Genomic DNA, 24,263 nt, shown 5'->3' on the forward strand with positions numbered 1-24,263 from the left:
CGATAGAAGGTACGGCAGATTGGAGTAGCAGGTAAACAGAAGCAAAACACTTTTGAGGAGGGACAGTGTCAAATGAGAGAGAACAGAACAAATGCAGGAGTGGGGAACAGGATAGAGGGAAATACAGTTAGCAATAGTAACTCTGAAAAGCATTTTCAAGCAAGTTTTTCTGGTAAAGGCCTCATTTCTCAAATACAGAGTCAAATTTATAAAAATGAAAGCCATTCCCTAATTGATAAATGGTCAAAGGATATGATCAGTTTTCAGATGAAGTAATCAAAACTATCTATAGTCCTGTGGAAAAAATAATCTAACTTGATACTGATTGGAGATATGAGACTAAAACAATTCTGAGGTATTACCTTATACCTATCAGACTGCCTAATAGGATAGAAAAGGTAAATGACAGATGCTGGAGGGGATGTGGGAAAAATGAGACTTTAATGCACTGATGGTGGAAATGTGAACCTATTGAGCCATTTTGTAGAGTCATTTAGAACTATTCTCAAAGGGCTATAAAAAACCCTTTGACCTAGTAATGCCACTACTGGGTCTGTATCCCAAAAGAGATAAAAAACAAAAAGGAAAAGGATCTATATGTACAAACATATTCATAACAGCTCTTTTCTGGAGGGAAAGAATTAGAACTTGAGAGGAGGCCCATCAATTGGGAAATGGCAAAACAAGTTGTGGTATGTGATTAGTATGAAATACTATTGTCCTATAAGAAATAATGAGCAGAGAGGCAACAGGAGGGGAAGGGGGAAGAAAGGGGAGGGGAAGCTAAAAGGGAGGGAAGAAGTAGTAAGGGTAAAGGGGAGTAAAAGGGAGGGGGGCTGACACAGATTGTAATCATAACTGTGAATGTGAACTGAATGAACTCTCCCATAAAATGGAGACAGATAGCAGAATGGATTAAAAGCCATAATCCAACAATATGCTGTTTATAAGAAACACATTTGAAATGGGGGGATACACAAAGGGTAAAGGTCAAAGGTTGGAGCAGAATATATTGTGCTTCAGCTGATGTAAGAAAAGCAGGGGTAGCAATCCTAATCTCAGAAAAAGCAAAAGCAGAAACAGATCTAATCAAAAGAGATAAGGAAGGAAACTATATCCTGCTAAAAGGCACCATAGACAATGAAGCAATATCATTACTAAACACGTATGCTCCAAGGGGTATAGCATCCAGATTCTTAAGAGAGGGTGGGGGAGCTGAAGGAAGAAATAGATAGCAAAACTGTACTAGTGGGGGACCTCAACCTCTTCCTCTCTGAAACTGATAAATCTAACCTCAAAATAAACAAGAAAGAGGTTAAGAAGGTAAATAAAACTCTGAATAAGGTAGATAGGATAGATCTCTAGAGAAAACTGAATGGGAATAGAAAGGAATATACCTTTTTCTCAGTCGTACATGGCACATATACAAAAACTGACCATGTTTTAGGGCATAAAAACCTCACAATCCAGTGCAGAAAGGCAGAGATAATCAATGCATCCTTCTCAGATCATAATACAATAAAAATTATATGTAATAAAAGGCCATGAAAAGACAAACCAAAAATTAATTGGAAACTACATAATCTCATCCTAAAGAAGGAAAGGGTTAAACAACAAATCATAGAAACAATCAAAAATTTCACTCAAGAGAATGGCAATAATGAGATAACCTACTAAATCTTATGAGATACTGCAAAAGCAGTTCTCAGTGGAAGTTTTATATCTTTGAATGCCTACATGAATAAAATAGAGAAAGAGGAGATCAATGACTTGGCCATGCAGCTGAAAAAGCTAGAAAAAGAACAAATTGAAAATCTCCAAGTAAATACCAAATTAGAAATACTGAAAACCAAAGAAGAGATTAATAAAATTGAAATTAAGAAAATTATTGAAGTAAAAAATAAAACTAAGAGTTGGTTTTATGAAAAAACCAATAAAATTGATAAACCTCTCTTCAGTTTGATTAAAAAAAAGAAAGAAGAAAATCAAATTTCCAATATCAAAAATGAAAAGGGTGAACTAACCTTCATTGAGGAGGAAATTAAAACAATAGTTAGAAATTACTTTGCCCAACTGTATGCCCATAAATTCAACAAACTAATTGAGATGGATGATTATTTTAAAAAATATAAATTGCCCAGATTAACAGAAGAGGAAATTGAGTACTTAAATAACCCCATCTCAGAAAAAGAAATTGAACAAGCCATCAATGAACTCCCTAGGAAAAATCTCCAGGGCCAAATGGATTTACAAGTGAATTCTGTCAAACATTGAAAGAACAGTTAATTCCAATACTGTATAGACTATTTGAGAAAATTGCTGAAGAAGGAGTTGTACCAAATTCTTCTTATGATACAAATATATTTCTGATACCTAAACCAGGAAGAGCCAAAACAGAGAAAGTTATAGACCAAATTTTCTAATGAATATAGATGCAAAAATTTTAAATAAGATATTAGCAAAAAGGATACAGCAACTTATCATGAGAATAGTACATTATGATCAGGTAGGATTCATACCAGGAATGCAGGGCTGGTTCAGTATTAGGAAAACTATTAGCATTATTGATCATATCAACAACAAAACTAACAGAAATCACATGATTATCTGAATAGATGCAGAAAAAACTTTTGAGAAAATACAACACCCATTCCTATTGAAAATATTGGAAAGCATAGGAATAAATGAAACTTTCCATAAAATAATAAGCAGTATTTACCTAAAACCATCAGCAAGCATTATATGCAATGGAGATAAGCTAGATGCATTTCCAGTAAGATCAGGGGTAAAACAAGGATGTCCATTATCACCACTATTATTCAATATAATACTAGAAATGTTAGCTGTAGCAATTAGGCAAGATAAAGAAATTGAAGGAATTAGAATAGGCAAAGAAGAAACTAAGTTATCACTCTTCACAGATGATATGATGATATACTTAGAGAATCCCAGAGATTCAAGTAAAAAACTACTTGAAATAATAAATAACTTTGGCAACGTTGCAGGTTACAAAATCAACCTGCACAAATCTTCTGCATTCCTATATATTAGTAACAAAGTCCAACAGCAAGAGATAGGAAGAGAAATCCCATTTAAAGCTATGGTAGACACTGTATTTGATAATCTACCTGTCAAAACAAACCCAGAGACTATATGAACACAATTACAAGGCACTTTTCACACTAATAAAGTCAGACCTAAGTAAATGGAAAAACATCAGTTGCTTGTGGGTAGAACAAAGTCAATACAATAAAAATGACATTTCTACCTAAATTAATTTACTTATTTAGTGCCATACTAATTAAACTATCAGATAATTATCTTCTAGAGCTGGATAAAATAATACCAAAATTCATCTGGAGGAACAAAAGGTCCAGAATATCAAAGGGACTAATGAAAAGAAATGCTAGGGAAGGTGGCCTAGTGCTGCCAGATCTCAAATTGTATTACAAAGCAGCAATTATCAAAACCATTTGGTACTGGCTAAGAAACAGAAGAGTAGACAAGTGGAATAGGCTAGGTACTCGAGACACAGTAGGCAATGAACATAACAATCAACTGTTTGATAAACCCAAGGAACCCAGCTTCTGGGATAAGAACTCACTGTTCAAGAAAAATTGCTGGGAAAATTGGATAACAGTGTGGCAGAAACTAGGCACAGACAAATGCCTGACACCCTACACAAAAATAAAGTCCAAATGAGTACATAATCTAGGTATAAAGATTAATACTATGGACAAATTGGAGGAGTAAGGAATAGTGTATTTATCAGATTTACGAAGAAGGGAAGAATTTTTGACTAAAGAAAAGATAGAAAGCATTATGAAGTACAAGAGGGCTAATTTTGATTACATTCAACTGAAAAGTTTTTGCACAACCAAACCCAAGGCAACCAAAATTTGGAGGGATGTAGTATATTGGGAAAGAATTTTTACAGCCAATCTCAGGGATGAAGGCCTCATTTCTAGAATATATAGAGAACTGAATGAAACGTACAAGAATACAAGTCATTCCCCAATTGATAAAAGGTCAAAGGATATGAACAGGCAATTTTCAGAGGAAGAAATTAAAGATATCTATAACCATATGAAAAAATGCTCTAAATCACTTCTGATTAGAGAGATGCAAAGAAAACAACTCTGAGGTACCACATCACACCTATCAGATTGCTAACATGACAGACCAGGAAGATGATAAATGTTGCACAGGATGTGGGAGTGTTGGAACACTAATTCACTGCTGGTGGAGCTGTGAGCTCATCCAACCATTCTAGACAGCAATTTGGAACTATGCCCAAAGGGCTACAGAAATGTGCATACCCTTTGACCCAGCAATATCACTTCTAGGACTGTATCCCCAAGAGATCATAAAAATGGGAAAGGGTCCCATAGGTACAAAAATATTTACAGTAGCACTCTTTGTAGTGGCCAAAAACTGGAAACAAGGGGATATCCATCAATTGGGGAATGGCTGAATAAATTATGGTATATGAATGAAATGGAATACTATTGCGCTATAAGAAATGATGAACAAGAAGACCTCAGAGAGGCCTGGAAAGACTTATATGATCCGATGCTGAGAGAAAGGAGCAGAACCAGGAGAACTTTGTGCACAACAGCTACCACAGTGTGAGAGAGTTTTTTCTGGTAGACTTGGAACTTCATAGCAATGGAAGGACTTAAAAAAAATTTCCAATGGTCTTCTAAGGCAAAATGCCCTCCACATCCAGAGAAAGAACTATGGAAATCAATCGCAGAATATAGCAGATCATTTTTTTGTGTGTGTATTGTGTTTTGGTTTGTTATATGACTTCTCCCATTCATTTTAGTTCTTCTACACAGCATGACTATAGTGAAAATGTATTTAATAGGAATGTATGTGTAGATCCTACATAGAATTGTATGCTGTCTTGGGGAGGGAAGGGGGAGTTGTGGGTAGGTAGGGGGAAAAACACTAAAAATAAATAAAATTAATATAAAAAAACTATATTAAAAATAATGAGCAAGATACTCTCAGAAAAAGCTGGAAAGATTTGCATGGGCTGATGCAAAGTGAAATGTACTGCGTACAAAATAACAATAATATTTTAAGATGATCAGTTAATGACAACTATTTTCAGCAATACAATGATTCAAGACAACTCTGAAGGACTTCTGATGAAAAATGCTATCCCCAGAGAAAGAGCTGATGGTGTCTGAATATGGACTGAATTGAAACATACTTGTTTTTAATTTTCTTTATTTTTTCCTAAGTTTTTATTCTTGTCTATGTTTTCTTTCACCATATGACTATGAAGAATATGTTTCACATGATTATACATGTATAATCTATATTGAATTTCTTGCTTTCTCAATGAGGGGGTGGAGAGAGAGGAAGGGAGAGAATTTGGAACTCAAAGTTTTAAGAAGGAATGTTAAAAATTGTTTTTGCATGCAACTGGGAAAAATAAAACACTAAATAAATAAATTTAACAAAAACTAAAACAATAGCACAAATACTGAATATGTCTAAGTAAATCTCTTCTGTTTATAATGTCTGAAAAATGAAATTCAAAAGTGATGGAGCTATAAATATTACTCTGCTTCATCTCCTGGATAAGAAATTCCAACTTTTGATGCTGTGGGGGGGAAATACAGCATAAGAAAAAAACCCTACAGTTTTTCAAAAGAGTTTAAGGCTAGCTTAAGAGATACATAGTACAACGTTTTCATTTTTAAGATGATACTAAGAACCAGAGAGATGAAATGACATGAATCAAACAGCTAGATATTAGAAGTGGCAGGAATCAGAAGCATGTCTTCTGATTCCTAATGAAATAAAGATACGCATTTACATGGACAGTACCTGTTAAGTGTCTTGTAAATCACAATATACATGATGAATTTCCAATTACATTTCAAAAAGAAAGATCCCCAAAGCCTCTGGTTAGTTTTATTTTTCTAGTTATCATCTTCTCTTTCTCCACTGAAAGATCTTACTTTCCAATAAATGGTATATGATAACCAACTCCACATTCCTTTCTTCTGCTCCCCTGTCCCTACACCTTCAGACTTTGATAAAGATGCCATAAGAACTAAGTAAACTGGAGAAATAAATTTCTCTGATGACCTTAGCAAAGGAGAACATTTCGTCTCCCTTCTATTGCAATTTCTATCTCTACAGTTAGAGGATTTTTTTTTTTTTTTGAGAGAGACAGTCTCATTGAGAAACACAGGATTTGGCTTTCCAAAGGGAGTTCAGCTTGACTAGAGCATTACATTATGGAGAGGTAGGGACGGTATGGCAGATTTGTGTAATTTCATTCATTCAAAGCATTATTTCAGTTACTACAGGCAACAATTTTTGTTTGTTATGAAAAATCAAGACTAACCAATCAATTTAAATTTTTTAATTTTTTCTAAAATATTATTGGAGAGAAATTATAGCAACAAAGAAATGGTTAAAAGATATACATTAGGAAAAAAGAGGAATCTTTTTAATATCTGAAAAATGAGTAGTTGAAGTGAAAGTTGATTATACTGTAGGTGGAAGAAGGATTAAATAAATTAATAAACGTCCAGTCATTTTCAACTGTGTCCAACTTTTGTGATCCCATCTGGGATTTTCTTGGCAAAGATTACTGGAGTGGTATACCATTTCCTTCTCCAGCTCATTTTGCAGATGAGGAAACTGAGGTTGCAGATGAGGAAAGCAGGGTTAAGTGACTTGCCCAGGGTCACAGAGTTAGTAAATGTCTCAGGCCAGATTGGAATTCAGGGAGATGAGAGGTTTCTCGACTCTAGGCCCAGTGCTCTATCCACTGCCATCACCTAGCTGCACTCAAATTAATAAATAAGACCAAAGAAACAAAAATTCAGGATTTAGGATTAGAATTGTACCACAGAAAGAAAATGAGATTTGTGATCTAAGGAAATGAATTTATTTTGCTATTACCCCTGTGAACTTTAAGCAAGTCAATTCCTACCTCATGGTCTGAGCTTCCTCATAAGATGAAAGTATAAATATACTTGCATTCTCTCACAGGGCTGCCATGAGGAAATCATTTTCTAAACATTAGATTTCTATATAAAGCATTATATTCTTATTGTTGTTATTATTACTACTATCATTACTATTAGATTTAAGAAAGGCATGAGAAAAGAAAACTAGGAAGAGCCTCTTTAAAGTGTGAAATACTTCCCAAAGAGGTACAGAAAGAAAGCACGTCAGAAAGCTAAACTATGAGGATATCCCATTAATATGAACATAAATTCTGAGAAAGCAAACAATTTGTGTTTCTGAAACTGAGGGAGAGAAATTACTTATGTGTCAATAAGAACAAGATCAAAATCCAAACAAAAATTGCAGGCATAAAGGAAATATATTGAAAATAAAAGGATATTACTTCTGAATGTAGATAAGGGAACAAAAAAGTAACTAAAGAAAAAACAATGACAATCAGATAGTAAAAGTATTACGAAGAAATTAGCTATGTTAGAAAGCATAAATTATCTACCTTTATCTGTAGTTCATAAGCTGAAGGAAAATTTTAAAATGCAATGATCATTTCTCCTTAATGTTACTGGGTTCTAAGCTTTACCTATTCTATTAATCTAAGATAAAAGAAAATAAATGCAACCCTAAAAATTAAGCTTACACAATAATAAATGAAACTGACACAGAACCAGAATTATTCTTTTTTTTTTTTTTGTCTGGAAAATACTCAAAAGGTGTCTGATAATTTAGGTAGTATCTCAGATTTGTTTTGATTGGCATTCTGTAATTATATTGATTTAGACTATTTTTAAAAGACTATTGATAGCTTTGATTTCTTCCTCTGAAAACTTCTCCTTCATACTCCTTAATCATATATTAAATGGAGGATATGTTGCTTATTCTAAACAGCCTTTTTTCTTTCTTTTAAAATTTTTGTTATAAGAGACAAAGAGCTGCCTTGGTGGCTGAGAGATATATTCAGAAATTAAAGTAACATAAAAAAGATAAAAATAAAAACTAATTTCTCTTATTCAATTCTCTTATAGCTTAGCAATATAGTACTTATGAATATTACTTTGAACTGTGTAAAAACATAAGTAAAAATTCTATAATATCAAAGTTCTCCCTTTTTAAGAAAAAAATTCATAAAAAAAAGAATACAGATCCTTGGCTTTATTGGTTAACTCAGTTTTCATTCATTCAATTTACAGAGAGTTTATTTTATATTCATCTGGTGATGACTATACCTTGCATTATAACATGGTCAATATTTTGTTCACCAAAATTTTCTTATATGTAACTCACATGCTCTAAAAGATAATTATACCAAAAGAGAATAAATCTTGTTATCAGGCTTGATCAAGATACAAAAGCGTACCTGTCAATTAAAGGTAATGGAGATTAATAGTTTTTTGTTTGTACAAAGAGAAGCAAACTGATTGTGCATTATCAAAGAACAAAGAGAATGTGATAAAATAAAAGCAGATTGTAGGCAAAATTAATTTTACTTTGATAATTCAGATGATATTTCAGCACTTTGCAACAGTTCATAGTTGTCAAGTATCATTGGACAATAAAAATTGCAAAGTGATTATTAACAATTCTAGTGGATAAAAACTAGAAAACAGAGTTAAATGTGCATCAAATTATAAACTCTGGAAAGTTAATACAGGCAAATATTGTTATTATACATTTTAGACCTTGACATAAAGCAGTAAACTCAACTGCTACTGCAGACTCAGACATGAGGAATGCAATTAAATGTGATGCTTGCAGAAGCAAAGGCAAAAAGCAGGTGCAGACATTAAAAAATTGAGATACTATTTTTAAAAAACAAACAAAACAAATCTATACATAGTTGTGTCATGACCTTCCTTTAGATTTAAGTTATTCTCACTCTTCCTGGTTTTCCGTGTTGTGCTGAATGGGGAAAAACTGAAATAATTTTCTGATTTGCAAACATAAGCAAATGAGAATTTCCTATTTGTTTTCCAACTTGAGATCCAAAGTTGAATATAAGTTCCATTTTCCACAGATTAAAGGAAAGCACTGACAATGATGTGATCTATCTCTTTTTTCTTTTACACAATCAACAAATAACCATATTTACATCTTGAATCTGTCCAATACTGAAGGATGCTAAATAATCACATCTCTGCATCACACCCTCAGTTTTTTTTAAAAAGAAATTAAATGGCTGATGTCAAAACAGACTATGGAAGTGAAAGAGAAATAAGTATGGCTATTTCTTAATAAATATTGGTCTCTTTACCTCCAAGTAAACTCATGACATTACTGATTTTCACTGATAAATGCAGCAGCTAAGATCTCATGTCTTTTTTGACCTTTGATTCTTTCTGTTAAACATCACCATTTCAATTTGAAGTGCCTGCAAATAAACAAGTAATCACTTAATATAACATGTAATGAAACCCTACAAATACCAACTTAAAGGAGCTATCCAATTTAAAACTTCCAACTAAAAATTTACTGCATTTAATATGATATACAATAATTACACAATTTTAAAAATGAAGTTTGAATGTCTCATTAATTTTTGGTGAATAATTTTTCATTTCATATTAAAGAATTTTCTAATGAGAAGTGATCCCTTTCTAGGGAAATGATTATTCTCTTCAAATGCATATACATACAGAATGCTTAAATTGTAAATCTGAAAGACTCTAGATTACCTAGCCCAACCCTTTCATGCTACCAATGAGGAAAAAAAAAAGCGGCCCAGAGAGGTCAAGTAACATTACCATAGTCACAGAGTAAGGGAAGAAGAGAAAGGACTACAATATCAGTCTCTAAATGAAACAAAATTAAGCAGAAAAATGAGTATAGGAAATCCGATCAATGATTCTCCAACCTGTCCACTCTAATGATCTTAAAGGCTATCATAAAATCTTCAAAGTAAAACCAAGAAAGTTAACAAAAACATTAATTAAAAGACTAACTTCAGTAAAATCACCAAATATTTAATACACCAAAAATTTCACTGTCATTTTTGTGCCAATAATAAATATAAGGAAAAAATTATAGAAAAATACTATTTAAAATAGTGGCAAAATGTATTAAATATTTGGGAATTAAAATACAAAGACATAGGTAGGGGTTTATACAGTTAACAATTAACCCTAAACACCCTTCGCTCTAAAAAAAACCCCTAAGAATCAAATAATGGTAGAATATTCAATGTGCAACCTAGGCTGAGTTCATATGGTAAAGATGACAATATTTTTGCAGATTAACACCTCAATTTTACACTGTGCTAATCAAAATACCAAAAGAAAGTTCTTAGTAAAAGGTAATAATGGGCATATGCCTGTTATCTATTCCAAATTTGTTAAACATCGATTTAGACAGATCAAGTTGGAGTTGCCCAAACTGGGCAACATTACCTCTCATTTCCATTCTTTCTCATAATTTTGTTTAATTTCTATCTTTGTTCTAAAAAAGTGAGTAGTTTGGCAATACAAAGATGATTGAAAAAAGACTCTCACATTGATAACCAATACCTGTCTTTTGGAACGTGAATCCTTTTTACACCCCCCCCCCCCCCACACACACACAGTTCGATGCTTGCAATGTATCAGGATGATGGTGACTTGTCTTTTGGAATATGAATAATATAACTTTATACATATACACACATATATGTATGTGTGCGCACATGTGTGCGTGTGTGTTTACTACTTGGCATTTGCAATGTCTAGAACCTCCAAATTCTCTTCTTGAAAAGACTACTCATAAATATAGGAAGGTTTCCAAAAAACCTCTGACCTCTTTTTCTTTAAATCACTGAATCACATTTCCCAACATATCTTTCATTGTTCTCTTACGTATCCAATACTGGCAATGAAGTCATCAAGTGGATTTGATGTGGAAATTTTTATGGAGGTCTTCATATTATCTGACTACTTCCTAATGATCTGATTTTCAGATATTTCTGATATTCAGTGCTGTATGCACATTAATTTAGGTGGAATTGTCATTTTTATTGTATTGGTTCAGCCCATCCATAAATAACTGATGCTTTTCCACTTACTTAGATCTGACTTTATTTGTGCGAAAAGTGTTTTGCAATTGTGTTCATATAGTCTCTGGGTTTGTTTTGACAGGTAGATTATCAAATACAGTGTCTACCATAGCTTTAAATGGGATTTCTCTTCCTATCTCTTGCTGTTGGGCTTTGTTACTAATATATAGGAATGCAGAAGATTTGTCTGGGTTTAACTTTGTAAACTGCAACTTTGCCAAAGTTGTTTATTATTTTAAGTAGCTTGTTACTTGGTTCCCTGGGATTCTCTCAGTATATCATCATATCATCTGCAAAGAGTGACAACTTAGTTTCTTCTTTGCCTATTCTAATTCCTTCAATTTCTTTATCTTGTCTAATTGCTACAGCTAACATTTCTAGTATTATATTGAATAATAGTGGTGATAATGGACATCCTTGTTTTACCCCTGATCTTACTGGAAATGCATCTAGCTTATCTCCATTGCATATAATGCTTGCTGATGGTTTTAGGTAAATACTGCTTATTATTTTATGGAAAGTTTCATTTATTCCTATGCTTTCCAATATTTTCAATAGGAATGGGTGTTGTATTTTCTCAAAAGGTTTTCTGCATCTATTCAGATAATCATGTGATTTCTGTTAGTTTTGTTGTTGATATGATCAATAATGCTAATAGTTTTCCTAATACTGAACCAGCCCTGCATTCCTGGTATGAATCCTACCTGATCATAATGTACTATTCTCATGATAAGTTGCTGTATCCTTTTTGCTAATATCTTATTTAAAATTTTTGCATCTATATTCATTAGAAAATTTGGTCTATAACTTTCTCTGTTTTGGCTCTTCCTGGTTTAGGTATCAGAAATATATTTGTATCATAAGAAGAATTTGGTACAACTCCTTCTTCAGCAATTTTCTCAAATAGTCTATACAGTATTGGAATTAACTGTTCTTTCAATGTTTGACAGAATTCACTTGTAAATCCATTTGGCCCTGGAGATTTTTCCTAGGGAGTTCATTGATGGCTTGTTCAATTTCTTTTTCTGAGATGGGGTTATTTAAGTACTCAATTTCCTCTTCTGTTAATCTGGGCAATTTATATTTTTTAAAATAATCATCCATCTCAATTAGTTTGTTGAATTTATGGGCATACAGTTGGGCAAAGTAATTTCTAACTATTGTTTTAATTTCCTCCTCAATGAAGGTTAGTTCACCCTTTTCATTTTTGATATTGGAAATTTGATTTTCTTCTTTCTTTTTTTTAATCAAACTGAAGAGAGGTTTATCAATTTTATTGGTCTTTTCATAAAACCAACTCTTAGTTTTATTTTTTACTTCAATAATTTTCTTAATTTCAATTTTATTAATCTCTTCTTTGGTTTTCAGTATTTCTAATCTGGTATTTACTTGGAGATTTTCAATTTGTTCTTTTTCTAGCTTTTTCAGCTGCATGGCCAAGTCACTGATCTCCTCTTTCTCTATTTTATTCATGTAGGCATTCAAAGATATAAAACTTCCCCTAAGAACTGCTTTTGCAGTAATCCATAACATTTGGTAGGTTGTCTCATTATTGTCATTCTCTTGAATGAAGGTGTTGATTGTTTCTATGAGTCAAATGTATAAGAATACAAGTCATTCCCCAATTGATAAATGGTCAAACAATATGAACAGGGAGTTTTCAGAGGAAAAAATTAAAGCTGTCTATAATCATATGAAAAAATGGTCTAAATCACTATTGATTGGAGAGATGCAAACCAAAACAACTCTGAGGTACCACATCACACCTATCAGACATGACAGAACAGGAAGATGATAAATGTTGGAGAGGATGTGTTGGAACACTAATTCATTGCTGGTGGAACTGTGAGCTTATCCAACCATTCTAGACAGCAATTTGGAACTATGCCCAAAGGGCTACAAAAACGTGCATATCCTTTGACCCAGCAATATCACTTCTAGGACTGTATCCCCAAAAGATCATAAAAATGGGAAAGGGTCCCACAGGTACAAAAATATTTACAGTAGCACTCTTTGTAGTGCACAAAAACTGGAAATCAAGGGGATGCCCATCATTTGGCGAATGGCTGAATGAATTATGGTATAGGAATGTAATGGAATACTATTGCGCTATAAGAAATGATGAACAGAAAGACTTCAGAGAGGCCTGGAAAGACTTATATGATCTTATGTGGAGTGCAAGGAGCAGAACCAGGAGAACTTTGTGCACAGCAATGGCCACAGTGTGTGAGAGTTTTTTCTGGTAGACTTGGAACTTCATAGCAATGAAAAGACTTAAAAAATTTCCAATGGACTCTTGAGGCAAAAAGCCTTCCACATGCAGAGAAAGAACTATGGATTGGATTGCAGATAGAAGCCGATCATTTTCTTTTGTACTATGTTTTGTTTTCTTTTGTTTTATGGTTTCTCCCATTAATTTTAATTCTTCTATGCAATATGTATTTAATAGGAATGTACATGTAGAACCAAATAAGATTGTTCACTGTCTCAGGGAGGGAGTGGGGAGTGAGGGGGGAATGAGAGGGAGGGGAAAAAATCTAAGATATATGGAAGTGATTGTCAAACACTGAAAACAAATAAAATAATTTAATTTTTTTAAAAAAATTAAAAATTAAAAAATAAAGTTGATTGCTTCTGGAGCACAGGGGGCACTGAGCCATACTTCTTGTGCTGGGGTATAGGGGCCTGGTTACTGGCTTTGTGTGCTGGTGCCTCAGGTTCTGGCAGCTGGAGGTTGTAGAGGCTCTAGTTTACCTAGTGCTGAGCTAGAGTGCTGGTGGTGGTTGGGGTGTGCCGAGTGAGGTGGGGTTTTAGTACATTTCCCCCAGGTTACACTGAAGCTCTTGGTTTGAGGCATAGGGATGGTTTGGCTGCTGGAGGTTACCTCGTTGTTAGGGGCTGCACTAGAACACAGGCAGACTCATTCACTGGTAGACACTTATGCACCACACAAGTGGTAGTTCTCTGTGCTGATGTCTGGCACTTCCCCTGTCTGTATGAAGACACATGGGGGGGTCCTGGTGTTGGCACTTCTCTGTTCTATCACCCTGGGACTCAAGATCTCCTGCTCATTTGCTGAGATGGTGCTTGCCAGGACACCTCCTATCCTGTACTGGTCCCCTTCAGCCACAGTAAAAGGGACCTTCCTATTAATCCCCCTAGCCTCAGAAGCTAAAACACTGCTGCACTCCATTTTTCTGCACAGCCTTTCAAATATCTAAAGACAGACATTGCATCCATATTTCTACTTCTTCCCACCAAGTTTTTTCCTTGGCAGAGAAGTTCAGTTTCTTTAGTTCTTCAGTTCCTTAAGCCCATTCACCTACAGGCCTTTCATCATCCTACTTGCTCTCGTATAAACTTCATTAGTGGACGTACATTTTATACACGTACACATATACATACATGAAGATATACATGTGTGTATAAATAACCCTTTCTTCAATATATCTATATTTATTATGTATAGATATCTTATATCTATCTATTAATATAGATAGATAGATAGATAGATAGATAGATAGATAGATAGATAGATAGATAGACAGACAGACACAGACAGATAGATCTCTTCCAAAATTGAATACAATATTTCACTTATGGTCTCACCATGGTACAGTACAGGAGGACTGTCACCTGTGTAGTGCTGAACAACATGATTCTCTTAACATAGCCCAAGATCACATTAGTTTTATGGATTGACAATGCAAATGATGCTCAAGAACATATAATTCAGAAAAAAAAAAAGACTTACAATGGTCAATAACAATCAATGAAATACTCCTCCAAACCATTCCAATTTCCATAATGCTTCAAACATATTTTTTGTTGTTCTTCAATCATTTCAGTTATGTCTCACTCTTCATGACCCCATTTGGAGGTTTCTTGACAAAAATATCAAAGTGGATTGCCATTTCTTTCTCCAGCTCATTTTACAGATGAGGAAACTAAGGTAAACAGGGTTAAGTGATCTGCCCAAGTCACACTGCTAGTGTCTGACTCTAGGCCTGACCCTCTGTCCACTGTACCCTCTAAACAGGGGCAAACCATTAAGGGTTCTAGAAGTAACTTCATAGGCTACAGCTCTTTGGGCTCAGGGAAGTCCCCATAGGCTTCTGCACCTCAACCTTCAGTTCCCCAAGTCTCTAGTTTGGGGAGGTAGCTGGTTGAACAGTAGATAGAAGGCTGGATCTGGAATCAGGAAGAACTGAGTTCAAATACAACCTCTGACAATAGCTATGTGATCCTGGGTAAGTCAATTAACCTTTGTTTGCCCCAGTTTTCTCAACTATAAAATGGGGATAATAATAGCATCTATCTCCTAGGGTTGTTGTGAGGATCAAATGAGGGAATCATTGTGTAAGCACTTAGCACAATGCTTGGCACATAGTGGGTGTATGTTAAATGCTTATTCCGTGCCCTTTCCTAGTTTGCCATTCTAGATGCCTTTCTATCTCCTCACTCATTCAAAACATATACATTATCTCCAACACCACTACATTTGCCACTGCCCCTTCTGCCACCAAAGCACTCAATTCAACAACTCCCAGCACAGAAGAACTCTACCCCACTCCCTCAGATACACCTGGTTCATGGTCCTTGATAGTCTAATTTTCTCTCTAAGCAGGAAAAAAAATGTTATTTGTTCAGGACTACACCTCCCAGAAACCACCAGAGCTAGGCTCTGAAAACTTCCTCTGACTATAGAAATCCATTTCCAGAAGGCAATTATACTGGTAAGGCAAATCTCTAGGCTGCTACTTCCCAAGAAATCCAATTTCCAGCTACAATGCTACATTCTAGCATAATGTGCTTATTTTTATAGCTCTTTAAAATATTAAATAACCAGTTGATCAAGTTATAGTACAGTGACTCAATAGGGGGAAAATGGAATTGGTGCCAGTATCACAACAGTTTCCTTAAGCCATTTGTCAGTCTTGAAATAGAGTATAGGGAAAGAGAAAGAAAAAGGGCAGCCCTTGGAGCACAACATAATTTTTACCAAGGTCCAGTTCCAGTAAAATACCTGAACTTTAGGAATTCTCTCATATTTTCCCCCTACTATACACAGTAGGGTGACTTGAATGTAATTATCAACAAATTACTGATTAGGCAAAAGATTTGCAGTTCTAGATTTTTCAGTAAATCCGTAACTCACAAAACCACTTTTCCATCTTAACACCATGCACTCTGTGCATTAGTGAATTGTGGGGTTGCTAGAGAATCAACACTTCAGAACTCTGCCCACTTATCTCCTTTCAATAACCATCATACATTTGAGAGACTATGCCCTTACCCTGACAATAGAGGCCAAGAACTCAACACTGTCCAGAAACTTAACATATCCCTGGAATTCTCCTCTTGTGCCACATGGGCAAATACTTGTAGGAGCTATCTGTTTTGTTTTACAAAGATGACCACTAAAGAACTGCTAGATTATCTCCCACACACGTCTGCTTGTGCTCTCAGAATCTCTCCAGAATAAAGAGGGGGAAGGTGGTAGGCAAGGGAGAGAGATAACAAAATGGATCCTTTTTATAGGCCAGTCCAAAGTGGTGGTCCCTTTTAAGAGTCCATATTTCACCAATTCATACTGAAGGCCACCCCATCAGTGAAACCAGTCTTCAGGGATGGGTCAAGGAGTGTGTCCATATCCTTCAAAGGAAAATGTTGTTGTTCATTCACTCTGTGTTGTTCAACTTTTTGTGACCCCATGGACCACAGAACAACCACAGAAAGGCCCTTCTATTCTCCAGTATCTTCCAAGTCTGTCCAAGGTCATGTTCATAACATCCATAACATTATCATTTCATCTCATCCTCTGCCATCATCTTTTGCTTTCCATTTTTCCCAGCATCACGTTTTTTTCCAAAGAGTCCAGTCTTCTTATCATGTGGCCAAAGTATTTATGTTTCAGCTTCAGTATTTGTCCTTCCAATGAGTAGTCTGGATTTTCTTCAAGTATTAGTTTGATCTCCTTGCTTTCCAAGATACTCTCAAAAGTCGTCTCCAGCACCACAATTCAAAAGCACTGATTCTGTAGCACTCAGCTTTCCTTATAGTGCAACTCTCACAGCCACACATTGCTACTGGAAAAACCAAATCTTTGACTATACAGATCTTTCTCAGCAGGGTAATGTCTCTGCTTTTCAGTATGCTGGACAGATTCACCATAGCTTTTGTTCCAAGGAGCAAGTGCCTTTTAATTTCATAGCTACAAATGCTGTCTGCAGTGATTTTGAGTCCAAGAATATAATATCTGACACTGCTTTCATTTCTTCTCCCCCTATTTGTCAGGAAGTGATGGAACCAGTTGCTACAACCTTAGTTCTTTTTAACGTTAAGTTTCAAGTTCACGATCCTGTAAACTCATCAAGGTCATCAAGGAGCTTCTTTAATCTTTTTAATGTATATATCTCCTACTATGCTCACTATGGGATTTCAAAGTTTGTATTCAATAAACTTCTGTTCAAAACTTTCCTTACCTGGACGTGATGGTGTACATCTGTAGTCACTACTGCTGGTCAGCCTCAGGTTAATATATCACTTGAGTTTGGCAAATCTGAGCTATAGCAGGGATAAAAGGATCCATATTGTAAGAGAGTATCCACATTGACTGACATCAATATGGTAAGCTTATAGCAGCAGACAGCCAACAAACAACCTAAAGAGGGTAAAGTGGCCTAGGTGAGAAAAACAGAGCAGGTTCCACATTGATCAGTTTTGAAATTGGACTCACAAGTGGCTGCTGTACTTCTAAGCCTATCTTAGCTAGGGATATCTAGTCTCAAAAGCAAAACAAAAGAAAAAACCTTTAATTCTACTGACAAGGCAAAACATTTGCAAATTCTATGATTCTAAATAATTCCACAATTCCTACAATCACATCCTTCTATCTACCACTGTGCCTGCTCTTTATAGATCTGCAACTGCCAAGGTGCCACTTTAAATCTGTTCAAAAACTTTGTTTTTTTATTTAAAAGTTTATAGTCTGGTATAAGCAGATAAAGCTTTATTTTAAAAAAACAAAACAAAACCCAACATTTTAAGCTCCTTCTTGAAATCAGGATCTAAAACTTCTACTTTGTCTCCCTCTAAAGTATATAAAAACGTCTTGCATATAAAAGGGAACAACACAGTACAGTAGGAAAGAGTTCAGGGCATGGATTCAGGAAAGACCTAGATTGGAATCCTCTCCCTACAAGAAGGGTTACTGTCATGGTTACTATCTGGATAACCTTATTAACCTTTTAAATCACTTAATCTCTCTCTACGACTCAATTTCATTATCTTTAAAATGGACATAATATCTATAATAGCTAACTCACAAAGCTGACGTAAGGATCAAATAAGATAATATAATATAAAGCCCTTTATAAAGCTTGAAGCACTACATAAATGTCAGCTCTTACTATCATCACATTAGGTCCTTGATAAATCTGTGTTGATTCATTGGTAAAAGGAGAACAAACTGTCAGAAAGCATATAAAAAATTTGCTGTTGTGGCTTACTGGGAGTCACTACAAAAATTTCAACTAACCACAGTAGCTGCAACCAGAAATATGATACTGTTAGGGGTTGGAAGGAAATTAGATATTTATTTCTGCACCCAAACACAGAAAGGAAAGTAACCATCATTTAGTATAATAACTTTCTAATACGAAGGGTTAGATTATATCAGTGAAGTATTACAATAAATAATCATCTAAATTATCCATTACCTTTTATATCAGCTAAAAGAACTGCACATACTTTGCCAAGGTTATACAAAAACAAAAATCCCTATGAATAGATACAGGCTCACTTGGTAAGGTCTGTTAATACCATGGTTTTTACCCTTATTTTTCTTCACACAAGCTTACCAGTCCCTGCAAAGGTCAGATGAGAACATCTGCAGCATATTAAAAATTACAAACAAAAAAATTAAATTTCTTGAGAGACAGTGACACCTTGTGGAAATTACAACCTTTCAAAGTGAGTTATTTAAATTGAATCTAATTTATGCTGCTTTTCTTTATACTTAATCTATCTACAGGGCTGTCAGTGTGGTTACAAGTTCCACAACAAATAACTGGCACCTGAGACAAATGTACAAGCATACTACTTAGGCAAAATACAAAAAACAAAAATTACAGCATTTAACTTCAGAGGACATATACATAATTTTGTTGTAATACAATTCTGTTAGAAATGAAAGCATACGCTGGAATTATATTTCTAGTCTGTAAGATAACAAAGAGGAAAAGGAACAGAACTTAGCCTTTTTCTGTAATGAATTAACAAGTAAAAGAAAGTCCTTTGAATCTAGCAATACCCACATGCACATACATGCATCACATGCACATATAGGTACCATAGCATTCCTAGCACTTTTTTCCTATTCACTTCTCCATTGCAATGTACTTTTCTGAGAGTGGGTTACTTTGTGAGGCAGGAGGTATACTGTAGAGCGTACTGCCTGACATGGAAGGTGAAAAGTTAACAGGTTTTGACACTGCCACTTACTTGCAAGCTGGGCAAAACAATAACAGCAACAACAAAAAACTCAATTACAGCTTGCCTTTCCTCCTATTTATGAAAGGAATAGCAGATAATCACAAATCTGTAACGCTGCAACTATTATAACAACAGGAATAATAAAACACATTTATATTGTGGTTTTTTTTTTAATCACAGAACATGTATATAAAAGAGTAATGCCACTATAAGCCATAAGCAGAGATAAGGAAATGCCATGACAGGCACAGGAAAAAAAAACACAAAACAGATAGTTTTGGCTTAAAGCTGAATGATTCAGAAAATTCTATTAAGTGATATTTATTATGTGGGTCTTTTATCTCTATAATTTTTTTCAAAAGAAAAAAAGGATTGATTTCCAAATGGAAAGTATGGACAGAACTAATCATTGCAAAGCCAGAGTAGTAAATGACAGTAAAATGCTATGGTCATCGAAGTAATATGACTTTCTTCATATAATGTATACATCATTTTCTTGATCACTCAAATCAACAGCAGATTGAAGGAGTATTACATAGCAGATTCTATTTAATCTGATCTATTTTATAGCTATTTGAAAGCATACAATAAAAAGCCATAGCTGTATGTTATACCAGATTACAATTTTACAGCTCTCAAAAACTTTTCATAGGCAGAATGTATTTATACATACAGTTATTACAGCTATTTGGGAATTAACATAGACTAACGTCTTACACTCACTCAAACCTCTATATAAAAAGATACAGAAATTCTGCATGTCAAATATTTGTGTAAGACATAATCTCTCTTCCCCTTTTAGAGCTTATAACCTACGTGAGGAAGCACCATAAAGACATACACACAAAACAGGGTAATAATAAGAAAGCATGTGATCAAATGCTTTTATAAGTTATAGGCATACCAAATGCTATGGGATCAATGTAGGCTGATATGATCAATAAAGATTTCCTCAAGTGTAACAACACAGTACAGAAGAAAAGAGCCCTAGATTTTAGTTTGCCTCCAAATACTGGCTCTTCGTAACTTGGGCAAGACAGTTAGCCATTCTGGATCTCATTTTCTTCATGAGTACAAGGAGTGGTTGGACAAGATGAATGTCAAATTTCCTTTAAGCTCTAAATCCTATTATATGACTCAAACAAGGAATTGTAGGACAAGAAGTATTTGAAAAGGTGAAAAATAAAAGAGAAATGGTTATATATGTATACGTACGTGTATTTATTTTCAAAACAATGATAACTTTAAAGTTCAACTTTAAATCTCCTCCTGGATGTGTAACAGGCATTTCAAAATCAATATTCAAAAAACAGAATTCATTAATCTTCCCACTAAACTCATCAATATTCTGAAATTCCCTATTTCTGTCATGGCCATTGCCATTAAAATCATGACTCGTCATTCTCCTTCTCTGCCTCTCCCATATCCAAACCTATATCCAATGATATAATGTCATGTCAACTCTACCTAAATATGTCAACTCTCTTGTTCACTCCTAGAGCCAATACCCAAGTGAAATGAACTACAATAATACAAGACTACTGCAATAACTTCCTAATTGGTCTTTTTATTTCCAATCTGCACTCCAAAAAAAATCCCAGAATTGTTATTTTTAAAATATAGCTATGAAATTGCCAGATGCTGCTTCAAGAAGCTCCAATGGAGACATATTTATCCTTAGTATAAAATACAAACTCATCTGTCTGGCATTTAAAACACTTCACAATAACTCTAACCCATCTTTCTACACTGATTTTACATTATTCCCCAGCCCTGCCCCTGCAGTCACATGCATTCTATATTCCAGACTAAATAGCTTATTATTTGTTCCCCACACACAATTTACCAGCTCTGTGAGCTTGAGTAAATCATGTAACCTCTCCATCTGTAAAATTAAGAGGATTGGACGAGACGGCCTCTTAAGGTCCCTTCCAGTTTAAATATTCCATATAGTCCATAAAAGCTACTTGAGGAGAGTAATGCCTTTACATTTCAAGGGCCTCACATTGTGCCTTGAACATAATAGGCACTTGACAAATTGAATTTGAATTTTGGATATTAAATTCATACTTCCTGCCATGTATTATGTGCATCGTGTTGGCTGACTGATTTGAAAAGTATGATGAAAGCTAAAAGAAGATAAACTTTAACATACATCTCTACTGGTTGGTCTTCTTCTTTCAAGTATTCTCCCATTCTAGCCCATCCTACATCAGCTGCCGGACTGATCTTCCTAAAGCCTAGATGTAACCATACCACCCTCCTACCTTCTATAAGAGGTTGAACACCACTCAATAAACCAACGGCTCCCTATTTCCTCCAGGATCAAATGGAAAACCCACTGTTTGGCTTTTAAAGCCTTTCCCAATCTGGCTTCTTCCTTATACTTTATTCCCTATCATGTCCACATTTCAGTGACACTGGCATTTTTACTGTTCCTCACACATAGCACTGCTGTTTCTCCACTGTGTGCCTTTTCAAACAGCTGTTTCTCAAATGTGGAAAGCTTTCACACACACACACACACACACACACACACACACACACACACACACACACACACACACACACACACACACACCCTTGTATGTGCATAGTTCTCTGCATACAGTCTTCCCCATTAGATTTTTTTGAGTTCCCTGAGTATTGGACTGTTTTGCCTTTCTTTGCAACTCTAGCACTTATAATACTGACCAGCATGTGGTCATTGTTTAATAGATGCTTGTTGACTGACTGATTGAATACTTAAAATGAAACATGTTGGAAAATTTTGACAGAGCTAATTAGATGTCATAGTATAAATTCAGAAAGCTTTTTTTTTTAAAGTTGTTGTTTGATTGGTAGTCTATTTAAAATTAATTACATTTGTTTACTTTGTCCCCTAGTAATCGAAAGTCTATAACTTTCTGAGGATACACAACCTAAATGACCTTAGTTTCTAATGACTGATGACTATCAGAAATAGATTAAGTAGAAAATACAAACTTATTTTATGTTTTAAAAGTTTAAGGTTTACTCTCTGAGACTATGCAATTTTCCTATAAATTCACAATTACATAAATTGCAAAAAACATATAAAAGGTTACTACATGCTCAGGCTAAGCTAAATTATCATTTCACTATCAATGTTTTATTTTTCCAAAACTACATCTTTAAAGGAAAGAAAAAGAAGGTCCAAATGTCAGCGTTAGAATTGCCAGTCCATGCTAAGCATTCAATTCAATAGAAATTATTTTCCTCTTGTATTAGATTTTAATCTAACAGGAATCTGATTAATAACCATTTTATCACAGCAGTTCAGTAAGACTCAAAACTACCTACTGAAAGACCAAACCAATACATTTTTCAAAAACTCCTACCTACATTTTCAAAGAATAGTTTTTATATTAAACCTGTCCTAGAACCCTATTCTATTTTCTGCTTAGTAGAAGCCTTTGGAAAAAAAATTAAGTAAACAAATCAACAAATTCTCTGGTTTTTAACACAGCTATTCCCAGTTAATTGGGTCACATGATATGACTTTTATGTGAGTATAAAGCATAGCTGTTTTTCTTTTAGACTGTTATGGATAGATATCTCCAACATATTTTAAATTGTTATTAGGCACTAGGTTCATATTTACAGTAAAATTCTACTCATTTAATGAAATCTACTATATCATATAACATTCTTTACCTGTATAACATTTTTTACCTGAAAAAAACAGACTGATCATGTTAAATGAATAGTTTATGTTGAAACACATCATTTATTTTTTCTGTTACCAAGACATAATTCATATTAAAGATACAATTTTCAAAAATTGTCATATATATTGCCACTATAAATTATGTACTCCTATGTGTATGTAACTTCCACATTCCATCTCTAAAAACTGTCCATCAAATATTAAAATTTCTGGGGCTACTCTATGTTCAAAGCTATAACAAATTAAGCAGTTAGGGGACTGGTTTCATTTTTAATGCAAATAATTTATTTGGATAGATTTAAAATATCAAAATTCAATGATAATATATAAGAACAAGAAGGTGAGCAGAATGAGAAAGTGAAGAAATCAATAGTATTTTACTAGGTACAATCCAGTGAAAAGTTGTAATGATAAGAAAAGTGAAGGGCTGGGTCTCATACTCTAAAAGAAATGGATAGTCTCTTTTTTAATCCATGACAAATTAGGCCAAAGAAACAAACAGTTGAGAATGTTACCTAGAAAAAGCATGACTTTAAGGTCCCTTGCAAGTCAATTAACTAAACTATAAACAGGATGTTTAAAAACTGTAAGTGTAGTATATTTGTGATGCAATTTAACAAGTTTTACTTCAGCTACTAAATCCTTAATTTCTGAATAAGCCTCTGAAAAGGCAAAATATAATTCTAAAATACCAGTCAATACATCATAACACAAGTATTATAGAAGCAAAGGCTGTCCAGATAGAAACAGGTTATAAAATATTTATTCTTGGAAGAATTTTGATAAATCAGGTTCATTTTTAGAGAAAGAATAAGTATCAGTGGGGTAGGGATGTTGAAGGGAATTTGCCAATAAAAACTAAATAGAAATCAAATACCTTATTGATCTCAATAAAGGCCTCATTTTTTCCTCCAATGTATATCATATAAGACTTGAAATGGGGCTGTATCTGGCATAATTTTTTAAATGTGCACTATATGTATTATTTTTTTCTTAATAAAGATATCTGTAATAAAACAAAATGAAAAAATGTGGAAGAGGCTACATTGGTAACCTTTTAAA

At 34.3% G+C, this 24,263-nt stretch overlaps 1 protein-coding gene across 6 annotated transcripts in view; it reads right to left on the reverse strand.

The window, feature by feature from the left end:
- RNGTT (RNA guanylyltransferase and 5'-phosphatase) overlaps window positions 1–24,263 on the reverse strand; it is a 386,087-nt gene that overhangs the window by 139,045 nt on the left and 222,779 nt on the right. Inside the window, exon 14 of one of the 6 annotated variants that reach the window (XM_072642806.1) lies at window positions 1,954–24,207. The exons of the other annotated variants lie outside the window; for them this stretch is intronic. Coding sequence (XP_072498907.1) covers window positions 24,195–24,207 — 13 coding nt within the window. The 3' untranslated portion in view covers window positions 1,954–24,194. Of the gene's footprint in view, window positions 1–1,953; window positions 24,208–24,263 lie in introns of those variants that run through there. 6 annotated transcript variants of the gene reach the window in all.

Source organism: Notamacropus eugenii, chromosome 2 (genome assembly GCF_028372415.1).
Source record: "Notamacropus eugenii isolate mMacEug1 chromosome 2, mMacEug1.pri_v2, whole genome shotgun sequence".
Lineage (NCBI taxonomy): Eukaryota > Metazoa > Chordata > Mammalia > Diprotodontia > Macropodidae > Notamacropus > Notamacropus eugenii.